At 41.9% G+C, this 15260-nt stretch overlaps 1 protein-coding gene across 1 annotated transcript in view; it reads right to left on the reverse strand.

Moving 5' to 3' along the window:
- evi5l (ecotropic viral integration site 5 like) overlaps positions 1-6447 on the reverse strand; it is a gene marked incomplete at both ends in the record, with an annotated part of 39721 nt that extends 33274 nt beyond the window's left edge. Inside the window, 2 exons of the mRNA XM_080721052.1 lie at positions 2065-2254; positions 6203-6447. Of these exons, the coding sequence (XP_080577178.1) occupies positions 2065-2254; positions 6203-6447 (435 nt within the window). The remainder of the gene's footprint in view (positions 1-2064; positions 2255-6202) is intronic.
- Positions 6448-15260: the final 8813 nt, after the last annotated feature.

The raw sequence follows: 15260 nt of genomic DNA on the forward strand, positions 1-15260 counted from the left end.
TGTACTGTCCAAATATTGTGATGATAACAGACAATATTCTCCTTTCTTTACCATCCCTTTTCACAGGGCCCTGTCAAGTATAAAGGAAGTAATATAAGAAAGGGGTGAATGAAGTATTGATAGGTTGATGTCATGATAATAATCCTTCCTGAACGATAATTAACCCATGACATACTGTACATACTCATCTATACATACGCAATACATAGATAGTCTAAATACATTTTTAGGGAGAAGGTACTATAAGTGGGATAATACAATTATTATTCCTCTCTATAAGATGATGTTTGGCAACATTGTGACATATCTATTTGTTCGTTTTCTTTTTCTTGTGTGTTGAACGAATACAGTCTAAGGGTACAGTCACACAGCACTTTTATTCTGTCTATGCATTTCAATGGGAATGGAGCTGCCATTTGCGGATTTCTGCCCCCCCCCCAAAAAAAAAGATCCATTCCCATTGAATCCAGATTCCACCCTCATGGGCAGAATAAAAGTGCATGTGACCGTGCCCTCAGTGGGAAAAAAGCAATTCTACCACTTTTTGTGGTCACATGGTCAGATACTGGATTCTGATTGGCTTAAAACAGTGGTAAACTAGAAGCAGTGCTCTTCCGAGCACAGGTCTCCACCAGGCCGTGTGTCCTGGTGGTGCTACTGTATAATAGGCCAATGTAAAAAGGGTGGCATATGTTCTTCACCATAGATCTTTCATGGAAATCGGACGCTGCATGCATGATTTGAAGCATTGTGTTCCAAAAATGTGTTTTGCTAAAGTCTACCTGCTGGTGGCGCTATAACAGGCCAATGTGAAAAAAGGTAGCATTTGTTCCTTGACCTAGTGGGAATTTCTGTGGCAAATTTCACAGTAATCGCAAGCTGCGTTGATGATTTGAAGCATTTTGTTCAAAAACGGAGCAATCCTGCAAACTTTGGAAGCTAATATTAGCCAATCAGGATGGAATATGAAATATCAGACGGATCGGACTTGATCACATGACTATAGAGATACTGTGTACCGATTTGCGTGATTTTTGCATAAAATCTCAAGGAGTAATATCCAAAAATGTGTTTTACATAAGTCGGCCCAAAGGTAGCGCTATAAAAGGCTGATGTGAAAAATGCAGGGCAAAGGTTTATCCTTAGCCTCTAGGGAGTGCGCTTACAAAGTTTGAAACTGATCGGTGAAGTTATAGGTAAAACCACAAATCGGCCTGTTATAGCGCCACCATGAGGCTGATTTAAAAAAAATTAAGTGGCATTTCTTCCTCGGCCTAGTGGGAACGTATGTGCACGATTTCATGATAATTGCACTTTGCGTTTGGGATTTGAGGCATTTTGTTCAAAACGGCTCAATCCTACAAACTTTGGAAGCCAATCTTAGCCAATCAGGATGGAATATGCAAAATCGGACAGATCCGTGTCGATCACATGACTGTCGAGATACTGCCTACCGATTTGTAGGATTTTTGGACAAAATCTGTAAGAGTAGTGCACAGAAATGTGTCTTGCGAACATCGGCCACTAGGTGGCGCTAGAAAAAGCCCATTTGAAAGATTTAGGGCAGAGGTTCTAGATTGGCATCCAGGGAATGTGTGTGCTCACTTTGGCAGCGACCGGGCCAACGGTGACTGTGATTAGCTGCACACAAACTGCGAGGACGCACGCACGGACACACGGACACACGGACGGACGGACGGACGGACGGACGGACGGACGGACGGACGGACGGAGGGGAAAACATACTCTCCCCCAAGCCTTCGGCTGGTGGAGACAATCAGTCAACAACCTTGAGTTGGCTCATGGATCCCACCCACTGAAATAATTAATGATTGTAACTAAATAACCTTGCAAGTTACAACTGTGTTTTCTTTCATTTATATGGTAGAAGTGGTAGAAAAGCAATTTACCATTCGAGGGTCGTGGGTTGTTGGCTGATTTACCACTGTTTCAGGGTTGTGGCTCGAGGCGAAGCCGAGTGCCAAACTCCCTCTCATGGTAAATGGCTTACTTGCCTCTCATTCCAACACCAGTAATCTATAACGCCCATTCGGTACCACTCACCTTCAGCAGTTTGTCCTTCTTGCGCCTCCACTCTTCCCACTCGTTGACGATGCGTCCCCAGAGGATCCAGGTGTCCTCCTCCAGGTGGGACAGGTTGGAGGAGGCCGAGGAGCTGGACACCAGGGAGCCGCTGCTGTTCCGCCGCGAGCCGCTCATGGAGCGCAGGGACTTGGAGTCTGCCTCCAGCAACCTGGGTGCAGTGGTGGGAAAAAGACATTTAGTCACAGTCGGGCAGAAACCTTGTATCTCCAAGTTTCAAATTGGTATGTTTTTTCGTAAAGTAAAGCCCTGCTTCAACACACAAGACTGTCGAACAAAACTAGTGAAAATAGCCGCACACAGCGCCTCGCAGCTTGTAGATCGGCTATTTTCACTAGTTTAAATCGTTTTTTAAAGTGATGAATACAAAACAGTTTTGGACATACAAGGTTTCCACCCGACAACGACGATTTGTTACTTGAGTAAAAGTATCAATCTATGCAAAGTAGAATTACAGTAAAAGTCTGGAATTCAAGATTTACTTGAGTAAAAGTACAAAAGTGTCTGTATCAAAATGTACTTAAAGTACCAAATGTAGAAAGTACTCATTATGCAGAAGTTTTCAAATGAAAAAACATTAAAAAGAAAATACATTTTGAAAACAGCAGATCTACAAGCTGCAACGCATTGTGAGCTTGTAGATCAGCCATTTTCAAATGGCCGAAATGTATATAGGGCTGAAGAAATATATGTCTTCTAAATGCTTCTTTTACGTAAATCAGTGGTTCTCAAACGTTTTAATGTCAAGGACCCCCAAAATTACATGTATTTGTGTAAAGTTTTCGCTTTTATATATATTATATATATTCAAAGATTTGCAAAAGATTTCACAATTAAAAAAGAAATAGCAGATCTAGAAGCACCGAGTGTATATCTTGTAGAGCTTGTATATCTGCTATTTTTTAATAGTTAAAGTATAAAAGAATGGTTAAAGTGGTTCCACGTCTTAAAGGGTTAAGTCGTCCAATCTGGTGACGGAGCGTCTGAATGACATGTCCCGGGTTTTGCCAGAGAAAGTCTGGCTGGGCTGTAACATTCTGTGGTTGGCCTAAAGAGGAGCTGTAGTTGTTGGTCAATGTATACGTATGTTTGTCACAAATATACCACTTTTCACCAATTGGGTCAGACGTTACAACAGCTATTAGATATTTATCTAATCATCTATATACTGTTTCTAATGTGTGTGTCTGATGGGACAGTAAAATTCATGTTGACATGTTGTTCAGATTGACTTTACACAGTTGGGTTCAGTAGGTATAAAATAGTAAATACTTGAGTGAGTGACAAATGAGTAGCATGCTTCCTGAAGGACCATAGTAACGTCCACAGGTTTGAAATCCTATTTATAGCAAAGGTGTAAAACGTCTTGCTCTTTTGGCCCACCTCTTCTGACAAAAATGTGGAACCACTACTTGGCTGACTGTGCAGCCCTGTGTGAGTTCTCTCTTTGCACCTGTGTCGGCCACAGTCTAGTCCGACACCTGTTTACTGCATCTGGACAACACGTAAGAATGTACTACTCATTGAAACCATAACCTTCAAATCTAAGTTTTAGGACCCAATTTATTAAGTTGAAACACAGGCCATGTACATTTTAGGCGTTCATGTCCAATTTATTTTCTTCGCATTTTGAAAGAAAAAAGAAGAATAGAGCCTGCATATCTGCAAATGATGCATCTCCATGAATTCAAGGCTTCATGGTGAGTGTAATTGATAGAAAATAAGTACTTTTGGGTGAAGTACTCTTTTAACTTAACACTCTCACCTCTCTCTGAGACTAGTCCAATGCTAACTTTTGAATCAGAGCTTAACATCACAGGCCCTCACTCAAAGACTCTCCCAAGACGACGCTTTTAGAAAGCCATCTCGGATGCCAGACTGTCTCTGCCCATCTCAGTTTTTATTGTTTATCGCTCTTATCTGATAAACCTTCACCACCCTCAGGAAAACAGACCACATTGGTATGCCCCAGTCAAGATTTACACAGAGAAGTCCCTTTTAATCTTATCATGTGGAATCAATGTATGTTCTAATACTTTTGTATGAATTTCATGATTAGGGTTAGAGGTATCCTTGAAGTCGAAATGTATTCAAATACATTCAAATTATACATTTAGCTCATTCAATATGATAAATAGACAATTTGAATACAAACGTTTCGTTTGTTTTTATTAATTAATCTGTCCTTGTTTTTCTATCTCATTCCGTTTTTCTTGTTTTGTCTTGATACGACCTTGGTGGAGGGTGGGGGATTAATATCGAACACAGTATAATGTACATGTATGTTTACTGTTTGCTACAGAACGGACAATAAAAATTCAGTGTTAAAAAACAAACATTCATTTTTATTATCATATTTAATCCTGTGTTCAATAATAATATGCATGCAGGGTTGCAGGCCCTTTTTTGTCCTAAATCAAAATCGGAAAAGAAAACTAGACTCAGTCTGATATGAGCCCTATTGACTTTCATTTATGACATTTAGGTGAAATATTTCAAAAGAGATAAAAAATGTAAACAATCATTGGCCTAGTTGCAATGCACGCACGCGCACACGCGCACGCACGCACGCACGCACGCACGCACGCACGCACGCACGCACGCGCGCGCGCGCACACACACACACACACACACACACACACACACACACACACACACACACACACACACACACACACAGAGACCAACCCTCTTATAGACAACTAGGATCCTGCAGAGCCATGGCCTGTATTTCCACTTAATACACTGGGTTCTAAAAATGAAATGGGTTTGTAGGTTATGGTTTTAGGACACTGTGACAAGCAATATGTGTGTAGTGAATTCCTATGTGTGAGTCAGATGTAGTGTGATAGTCATCGATGTTTTATTGCATTGACTTCTGTCTACTCATTTCTACTCATGTCTGCATAATTTATGCTTCTTATAATCAGGTGCCAGTGGTGGAAAAAGTACTCACATTTCATACTTAAAGGAGCTATAGTCAACTTTTTCTTGAAAAACGGATGCTGAAATAAAAATCATGTTTCGAAAATATTTTATAAAAAAATAAGCTTCATATATGTGTTTCAATTAAAAAATTACCACAAAAAGCGTAAAATAATGATAAAAGGGTTGTTTGGCCATTGTCGGACCGACACTTTGTTTACATTCTAGTCGGATGTAAACAAAGTGTCGGTCCGACAATGGCCAAAATGATTATTTTATCCTTATTTTACGCTTTTTGTGGTCATTTTTGAATAGAAAGGCATGTATGAAGCTTATTTTTTCATAAAATATTTTCGAAAATTTATTTTTATTTTAGCATCCGTTTTTCAAGAAAAAGTTGACTATAGCTCCTTTAAGTAAACGTATCATTACTGCAATTTTACTTTACTAAGTAAAAGTCCTGAATTCAAAATGTACTTTTGTAAAAGTACAAAAATATTTTCGCGACGCAAGTACAATATTTGGATCCGAGATGTAGTGGAGTAGAAGTGAAAGTGTTGTAAATTGGAAATACTCAAGTAAAGTACAAATACCTCAAAATGTTACTTAAGGACAGTAGCCTACTTAAGTAAATGTACTTAGTTACTTTACACCACTGTGCAGAAGTACACATAAAGGTCAGGCGCTGCCTGCAGATGGCATGAGAGCCTCTCTTTCATGATTGTACACTGGGTGCTCTGTGTATGGCTGGTAATTAAATGAAGGACATGGTTAATGGTTGCTATGTATCCCACAATGTTTTGCCTCGGCCACAAAGTTACTTAGATAATGTCAAGGTCTATTTGACTTTCTCTGCATTTCTTTCCCCTAACTTCTAAGCAATTAATTGCTTCAACTCCCAAGGTTAAAATATGCAGGGTATTTGACTATTCATTCTATATTATTTGGGTCACATCCCTGTCTGATGGAGAAACATTTTCAGAAGAAATCTTTTGCCTATTGTGCTGCCTAATAACACAATTGCGCCTGTTTTTCTCTAAGTCTCTAAGCACTAGACTACAATTGTGGTATTTCATTCAACCTGTTGTCAGGCATTTTCATTGGTGCCATTGCGTGGACCAGAATCAATCGGACAGAATCCTCGCCCGAGCCACAACACACCACAACACCTCACCTGTTCTGCTCCTCCAGTTTGGCTAGCAGCTCCAGTTCATCTGGACTCAGGTTCTCAGAGTCCGCCGGGGAGGCCGCAGGTGCCGAGAGCACTGCATCATGGGAAGATGAGTCCGGGCTGAGCACGGGGCTACCAATTGAAGGGGGGTCTTGGTCCATGCCGGGGGGTGATGAGGAAGGGCAGACCAACTGAGTTGGAGCCCCAATAGAACCCTCTCTTTCTGGACTAGCACTTGGTGTAGACATGGCGATGGACGCTGGGGAGGGAGCGTGACGCACTGGCGGTGTGATGGGAGGTTGCAGGAGGGTCTCCTAACCCTCCTGTTGCTTGACTAGGAGGCCGCCTTGCTGGCCTTGGAGCCAACAGGATTAAAGCTCCTCAAACCTGTCACAGAGATAACATTGATAAAGAGAATTAGATTTAATCAAATCTAGTTATTGCAGGCAACACCGTATGGCAACAAAAAAAAATACGCTGGTGGAATTTTTGTTTGTATACCGTATAATTGTTAATGTGAAAAGATGGTATACTTGACAAAAAGGATTGTGCAGCACTTAATTTACATAATAGAGTTAGTTATGCACTTAGTTCATCTGTGATACAAAAACGAAAGTCTTCTCTCAGTATGCAGTGAATGGTCAGGAGTCACTGAAATGATGTAATCTTTAGGAGAAAGAGTAGATCATGCAATACTGTTATAGCCCTGAGGATCCCTTCTCATAAGGAATTGGTTTGTTTTTCAACTGAGATAAACAACAGTGTGCGATGTCTTCTTTTAAAGCTCATTTCACACACCAATGATTCGTAATGCAACAACTTACTGCTTGCAACAGAATCCTGGACTGGGCTTTACACCTATGTGGTCCAATAATGACTTTAATTCAAACAACTGAACCAAATTTTGAAAACTCTTTGCCTATAATGACATGCCCAAAATAAGGATTCCAAGTTTAAAGTGGTTAAAAGGATTATAGCTTGAGCCCATTGTCTTCAACTCAAATCATGGTCACTCAACATCACTGCCTACCATTTTCCAAAACATACTGTGGGTTGTTTTATTTTGAAGGAGGCCACTGGAATGTCAGTGGAATCCAATAATTTCAGTACATAATGAAAACCAACTGGCAAAGACTTGAAATGCTTGTGACTTCTTCAACATATAGAACTCAACTCAATATTCTGGTCAGCACGGTAGATAAAATGTAAACAAAAGCAACATCTAAAAATTAAGTCATTAAACACTTATATACGTCATACACCAGGGTCCCCCAGGGGTCTATACTTAGCTCCCTCTTTTTCCCCTCCGGGCCAAAAATAGCCCAATGTTTGCCCACAGAATAGGGCTGCTAGGGTTTGGGAAATGGTCTATGTACCGGTATGTATGATATATGGTTGAACCTGTGAATATGTAATGAAATGTATGGACACCAATATGAAGCAAATTGAAGGAGTGCTTGTGCGTGAATGCGTGTGCATGCGTTTGTGCGTGCATGTAACTGCGCGTGTGTGCATGTGCACGCACAAAAGCATAGCCTATTTATGGGGTCTTGAAAAGATAAATGGAGCGAGGGAAGTGTTTGACTGATCACTTAAGAAGGATTGTGAGACATTTAAACAGGTTATGTGTGTGGTGTGTCAGCGGGTTCTGCTGCACAACGTGCTACATTCTACCAGCTAATGCCAGATAGCAAGCTAGGATGCCTCGAAAGGCAGAGCGTCCCCATTAAGCTCTCTCCATTTACATGGATAAACATTACGAGTGAGCGACTCTCGTCTCTCTCCTTGAGTGTGTCTCTCTCCCTTCTTACCTCTAATTCCTCTCTCTCCTTGTGTGTCTCTCTCTTTCTCCATCTTCCTCACTCTCTCCCTTCTCATCTCCTCCCCCAATCTTTCTCCTTACCCCTCTCTCCATCCCTCTATGCTTCTCTTCCTCTCAGAAGCCAGTGGCAATATACTGTGTTGCTCTGGGGGTAGTGATGCTGAGCTGAGCCATAACCACTCGTGTGTCTGTTTCTCTGCATTATGGATGGCAGCTCTGAGCTGACTGCTGTACATACAGTACATACACACACACACACACACACACACACACACACACACACACACACACACACACACACACACACACACACACACACACACACACACACACACACTTACAGAATACTTCAAACAAAGCAAACTTGACAAAGAGGCATATAAACTTTCAAAAAGAGGAACTGTGCACCTCTGAAGAAGAGATGTTTTCGGAAAGTAAGGTGATATATAACAACAAGGAGAGAGAGAGAGAGAGAGAGAGAGAGAGAGAGAGAGAGAGAGAGAGAGAGAGAGAGAGAGAGAGAGAGAGAGAAGGGATAGGCCATGAAACCAGAATGGGGATGACACTGGAGAAGGCACAAGCGCTGCATTCATACACAGAAACCATCCCAATCAAAAGAACCATTAAGAACGAAGTCCATGAGACCAAACACTTCAGAGCAACGGCTTGGTCAAATCAGCCAATCAGGAGCACGCCCTGCCTGGCCTATCAAACACTCTAGTATTGACCTTGAATATAATAAGATGCAGATAGTGTAAACAGACTTTTCTAAAGGTGGCCTTTACACTAGCAGATATCCAGGGCATTGGCATCTGGTAGTGTCACAAACTACAGGATAATCGTTTAAGATTCTCTTTCCAGATAATCTAAACAAAGTACAAGATTCTCACATGTGGAAGCAGAAGAAGTAAACATTGGGACGAGTCGAAAGACATGGCAAGCGAATGTGTTGCGAACATGTTTTAAGGTCTGTTGGACATCATCCAGAGACCGAGAGAGAAAGAGAAAGAGAGAGAGGCGACCAGATACCATGGTCAGACTCAGATCAGCGGGCTGTCGGCACCAACAGTCCCTGTTTCTTGCGTCCGAACAGCAGCTGCCTTTCTCTCTGTCTCTATATATAACTATAGCTATAACTACTCGCGCCACGGTGATGTGGACATCAGGGTTGTGGACATCAGGGATGTGGACATCAGGGATCTCCATATATGGGCATAAAAGGGAGTTGTTCCCCTGGCATCACAGGGATCTCCATACCTAGTTCATATATGGTCATAAGGGATTTGTTCCCCCTGGCATCACAGGAATCTCTCCAACAGGGCATCATTAATATTGATGACATCACAGTGAAGCCAGAGCTTGATGTCAGAGCGACAAACCCATTCTGTTAGAGTGGTTCCCCTGACATCACAGTGACATCAGAGCATGATGTCAGAGCATGGGTCTAAATAACATGCTATGATGATACACGAAAGAAGAAGATCTAAAATTACATTTTAACCTTTGCATAAGACTGCATGGTCGTCAAGGCTAGACAATTGCTACAGGCTAAGGTGGAGTCTGAAGAGGTGAGTCTTAAGATTACAGCAGAAGATTGGGTGAGTCTGCAGACTGCAGTTCTAACTGCAATGGGGAGGTTGCTCCACAGTTTGGAAGCCAGAAGGGAGCATCGATCCAACTGAGTGACTTCCCACTCGATCAGTGCATCAGTCCCTTGGGTCCTCGACGATACGCACTAGGCCGGCCAGGCCAGAACAGACACTGGAAAAAGGTCTGACAAACAGGCCTACAGAGCAAACTCAGGTCAACTAGTATACTCAACTAGGTCTACTCAGTATAGATGATTCACGTGATAAGAAATAAAATAAAAACATTCTTCATGGGCCCTGATGTCATTTAATAGAACAAGTGCAATGTCACTGAATGCAGGCCAGGCTCCAAAAAGGTGAGTCATGCAAGGAGACTGGTACAGATGTAATGCACTCAGACATGCACTCAGGCAGGGAAACTCACATGCACTTAGTCGTATACGAGAGAAGACCTCGCTCAAAGGAAAATGTCATATGTTTTAAATTATGTCATATGTCATGTTATCAAATGAGATATGGGGGAGCGAGAGAGAGAGAGAGAGAGAGAGAGAGAGAGAGAGAGAGAGAGAGAGAGAGAGAGAGAGAGAGAGAGAGCGAGAGAGAGCTAGCACAACATGGTGGCTTCGTCATGGACCCATTGTGTCTGTCTCGGTTGTGCTTATAGAGCATATTGTGCATATGTGCATGATATACTACATGATGTGAAATGGATTTGAGTGTGTTCTTAGTTGTGAAAAGTATCAAATTCACCACCTAAGTCACATCTGTGGCAGTTACCACGCTCTGTGTGCATCTTCTGGTCTCCTCTAAACTGGTATCGATGTAGAACACAGTTATTGCATTGTGCAGAGCCTTTGCCCAAGTGCATCCAAGCTCTCACTGTCCACAGGAACAGACAGCACTATTGTACTGTAAGCAGCACCCTCTGAATACCCCCTCCCCCCACAAGAAGAAAAAACCCAAAACACTCAGTCCATATAAACATCACCATCACCCCTTCCCTCTAGCCTACACGCTGGCAATGGCATGCATGCTCCATGCATAAAGTGTGTTTGATTTACAAACTACGATTGATGTACCGGTATGGCGATTTGCTGTCCCTTGCCGAGCCATGAGGGCCATATAGGGCAGGAGTCTAGTCTATCTCCTGTTTCTGCAGCGTGAGGCAGCCCTACCATACCAATAAAGCCCAAAATAAATATAAAAAAAAACACCCATATCTCCCCCATATCATTTTGTGTAACCAAAGATAATTTTATTAAACCTGTAAAGAGAGAGGGGGAAAGGATATAAAAATAGGTTTTTGAGCGGTGCTCCTGGAAGGAGCTAAACTCCAACATCTGGCTTTGTCCGGGACACGAAGCGTGGCCTACATCTGGCCTACATCTTGGCACAAAACGCTCAAAGTTTGTTGTACGCCCAGGGTCACATTGTCCAAGCTTTGCGGGACACTTAATGAAATTAACCCATAAATAGCCCTGCTCATTTCACACTGGGTGTGATTTTTTTCTGGGAAAATAAAAATGAATACCAGATGTAAGCTATTATTTAAAATACACATACACACGCGCGCGTGTACACACACACACACACACACACACACACACACACACACACTAACATTTCTTCAGTCACCCCCTGGAGAATGAGTTATGTATTTTCCTGATGCTTTAGATAGACTACTCTTTTTAATCCCTGGAGGCAAACTGATAAAACAACAACAACAACCACCAGAAGATGGAGTGATATGACAGGCAAGCAAGCTATTCATTCAGTACCACCCATAATACATTATCCTGCACCCTTTGTGATGTCTTGACATTTACACAAATGTATGTATGTTACAGGATGAAAGCTGAGCTCCAAGAGGTTACGCAACACTTTGCCTGAGTCATACTTTGTTGAATGTGACAGGGCACAAATAACTCTGTGGGTTTATGTTCATCTATCTTTGCGATGGGAACAGTTGCCCATTAACTCTGTGAGGTCTGGGAGAATGTTGGGTCTGCAAGTTAGCCCATTTTGTCATTATAGCAACTACAGTCCATCTGTTTCCCAAACTGCCTTCCGCTACTATAAGCGATTTGTGTACGTTATTGTAATTTAATTGGCAGATCTCTGTTCTCTAATGGGGCAGATGTTTTCTGGGACATATCCAATGAGAGTGTTCCCAGTCACTAAGCCTGAATGGAGAGGAGATGCATTTAGGGCAATTGGAATGGCATTGCCGACAAATGTTCCCCAGATGGTCCAAGTTCCCTGAATGGACTAACCATATGAACTGTAGTGTGTATATGACTAAGACTTTCCTGTTCTTAATTTAGGTGCAAATCCTTCAGCACATGATTTGCTGCCCCTCTAACTGGAAACTGTCTTGAAATAGAGTTCTTCCATGATGGTGTTTGAAACACACACATCCAAAACCCATTGCCTTGACCTACCGGTATATACTTTGTTGTATGACAAATAGCGAAACTAGTCGATCTATAAGCTCACAATGCATCACATCGCAACACATTGTGAGCTTAAATGCCAAAAAAGGGTATGTCAGGTGAGAGCAGTTACACTCAATTCAGCCACTGAGTGTGTAGCCATGGAAAAGGACTGAAGGAATCCTGGCATATCAGATTATACCAGTAAAACACATTACACAATACAGTACAGAACAATGATACACATTAATCACTCTCTAATCTCTCAAAAGGATTACATCACAGTGCTGTTGAGGATAACTTGTAGTAGTTATTTACAGCATCTGAGCATCATAATCACTTTTTGGAGCTGTGTGGAACACAGGCTCCCTATACGTGGCTGTGTGGGTCTGTCTGTGTGTGTGTGTGTCTGTATGTAGCCTGAACTTCCTAAACTTCGGCACGCTACTAGTCCCACAGTTTTGCCACCACACACTCGCGCCATATGTCAAATCGACCGGCTTACTCGGGAATCGTGGGCTAGTAACTTGCTAAGAGAAAGGTTCAATAGTTTAATTGATATTAATTTATTAGTGAATTAATTTTCCCCATTGACTTATAATGGGAATCGCAAAAACTCACATTCAATTATTTGTCTCTCGCAAACCATAGGGGCTAGAGTTTCAAGACTTGGAGAGGAGGTTCATAATGATTTCAAGGATTAAATAAAAAATAATTGTGTCATTTGGCCGCATGGTGGCGCCATAACACCCCACTTTACGTTTTGGCCTGTAACTCTTGAACCGTAGGTCGGAAAATTAAAAATATTTTTTCCCTGGATTCCTTGGGTCATGACGCATCTCCCCATATAGGCCACGCCCATTTGCGCCATGATAGATTTTCCGCCATCTTGAATTTTCTCCAAAACACCCTTTTTCCTCCTTTTCCTACATATTTTCTTCAAATGTCACAAAAATCGGTACACATGATCCACACACACACACACATACACACACACACACACACACACACACACACACACACACACACACACACACACACACACACACAGCTCCACTTCACACGGGTGTGATTTTTTATTTACGAGTTACAATCTGGCTTCCGAGAATCCCATTCCACAGACACATGCCTCCTCTATTTGAATGATTACATCAAACGCGAGGTTATTGCGGGATAGTCATGCTGGACCTCCAGAAGGTCATTTTCATCCAACAAAATGTGTTTCTTGCAGAGGGTTGCCCTGCTGGTCAATAGTAAAACACGAAAGACTCGGAAGACTCGAAAGACTAGGAGGTGCACTTATTGGGCCCCTCATTGATTATGGAATCCTTGTATGGTATCGCGATGCCCTAATTGCCTTAAAGTTAAAGCTCCAAACAGCCCAGAACAAACTGATTAGGGTTGAGCTTGGTCTTCTTTTTCGGGCCCACCTCACCGCTTATCACCACATAAGTGCGGGGTGGGTCACAGTAGCTGACACAGCATCTTGCAATGGGCCTGGTGTACAGGATACAGTACACTACACCTCAAAGATACCCATGTACAGTACCTGACAAACTACTTCCAAAACATCAGGGATGTCCACAATCACAACACCAGAGGCAGCTCCACTAATTATGTTCAACCCAGATTTAACACTAAAGAATGCTCTAATTCGTTCTCCAGCCATACCACCAACAACAACCACCCTACCGCAGGCCTTAAAGGAGTGCAAATTCCTAGCCTCCTTCAAAATTGGTCTGAAAAGTCACCTTCAGACGGCTGCTACTCGAGACTTGTAAAAAGACTATGCGTTCTGTTCCCCCCTTTTTTCCCCTCTATTTTCTGCTTTTGTAATAAAACTTGATTCTGAAATGACCATAGGTCAACATTAATAAAATGAGTTTAATTACAGAGATATTTTGAATGATGAAACACATTTTAATTCAGAATAAATGAAGCCAAAAAGTGGAAGCTGATGTGACTCTAAATCAACACTACCACTTTTATGCAGGGTGGCAATGTTATGGCCTGAAATAGAGATGAGAAACTGATACTGTTTACTCCCATAATTTTGCAATACCTTTGACATTGGTGAAGTAGTGCCAGGGACAGCATGTTACCAGATGATTGTTTGAGGGTGTCAGTGTTCATTAAACCTGATATCACAACAGCCAAGTGCCTCAATGGATTTCACAACCGGTTTTCAAATCTGCCATTAAAAAAAAGAACTATTATTACACGTTGATAACCACTTAAACCCTTACCTACATACTTTGTTTTACGCCAATCTACGATGCAAACTCACAACACGAAGCCTATTTGTAGATCTGCTATCTTTGCCAAGTGTATATTCACTGATGGTTCGCCAATTATGACATGCTCAGAATAGGGATGAGAGGGTTCATGTGGTTAATCATACTCCTGAAGAGACAGTATCCACGCACACCTCATTGTAAATCATTCCCTTTGGCTCGTATTACAAAGCGTACAATACCCCAACAATGCTTGTACTTTTTCCATGGATGTGCAAAGTCTGAACTTGTTTATGTGAGATCAAATTACCTCTGAAAATAGTGTATGTCTCTAGAACTAGAAAGATGCAATTCTGGGAAATTGCGGGTGTGTTTTCCTATTTATTGTCTGGATAGCCAAAATTGTCATGTGAAGCCTGACCAATCCTCAAGCTAGCACCAGTCCCCATTGAACTCAATGGACTTACCGGTACTCTATAATGGTGACGTCACCAAGAATGCTGCTTCCTGATTGGCTAGAAGTTTATCCAGAAAGAAAGAAATAAAGTAGCACTAGTACTATAGTGTGTTGCCCTGGTAGGCAACCACACTAATGAATAAAACAATCAGACCTATATGATCCCACAGGTGAAATTAAATCTTCATCTTCACCCAGCTGATTGCTGCTAAAGTGGTCAGAGTTGAGCACAGGGGGGACGAGGGGAGGTTGAGGGCAGGGCTTGACATTAACTTTTTGAGGCACTTGTCCTTGAGACAAGTACATTTCCTAATTGTCGAGGCACAAAAATCACTTGTCCGGATAGAAATGTGACATTTCAATCTCCATAGTATCGTCAGTCCAAAGCTGCTTAGAGGGTCACAGAAAAAGAGAACCCAAGAGCCACTTGTCTAACAGACAGGTACATTTTTAATGAACTTAAAAACTTGATTTATTAGTTGCCCCGGTCCCGGACAACAGGACAAGCCTTAATGTCAAGCCCTGGT

This window comes from Nannobrachium achirus (genome assembly GCF_963921795.1).
Source record: "Nannobrachium achirus genome assembly, chromosome: 3".
In the NCBI taxonomy this organism is placed as follows: domain Eukaryota; kingdom Metazoa; phylum Chordata; class Actinopteri; order Myctophiformes; family Myctophidae; genus Nannobrachium; species Nannobrachium achirus.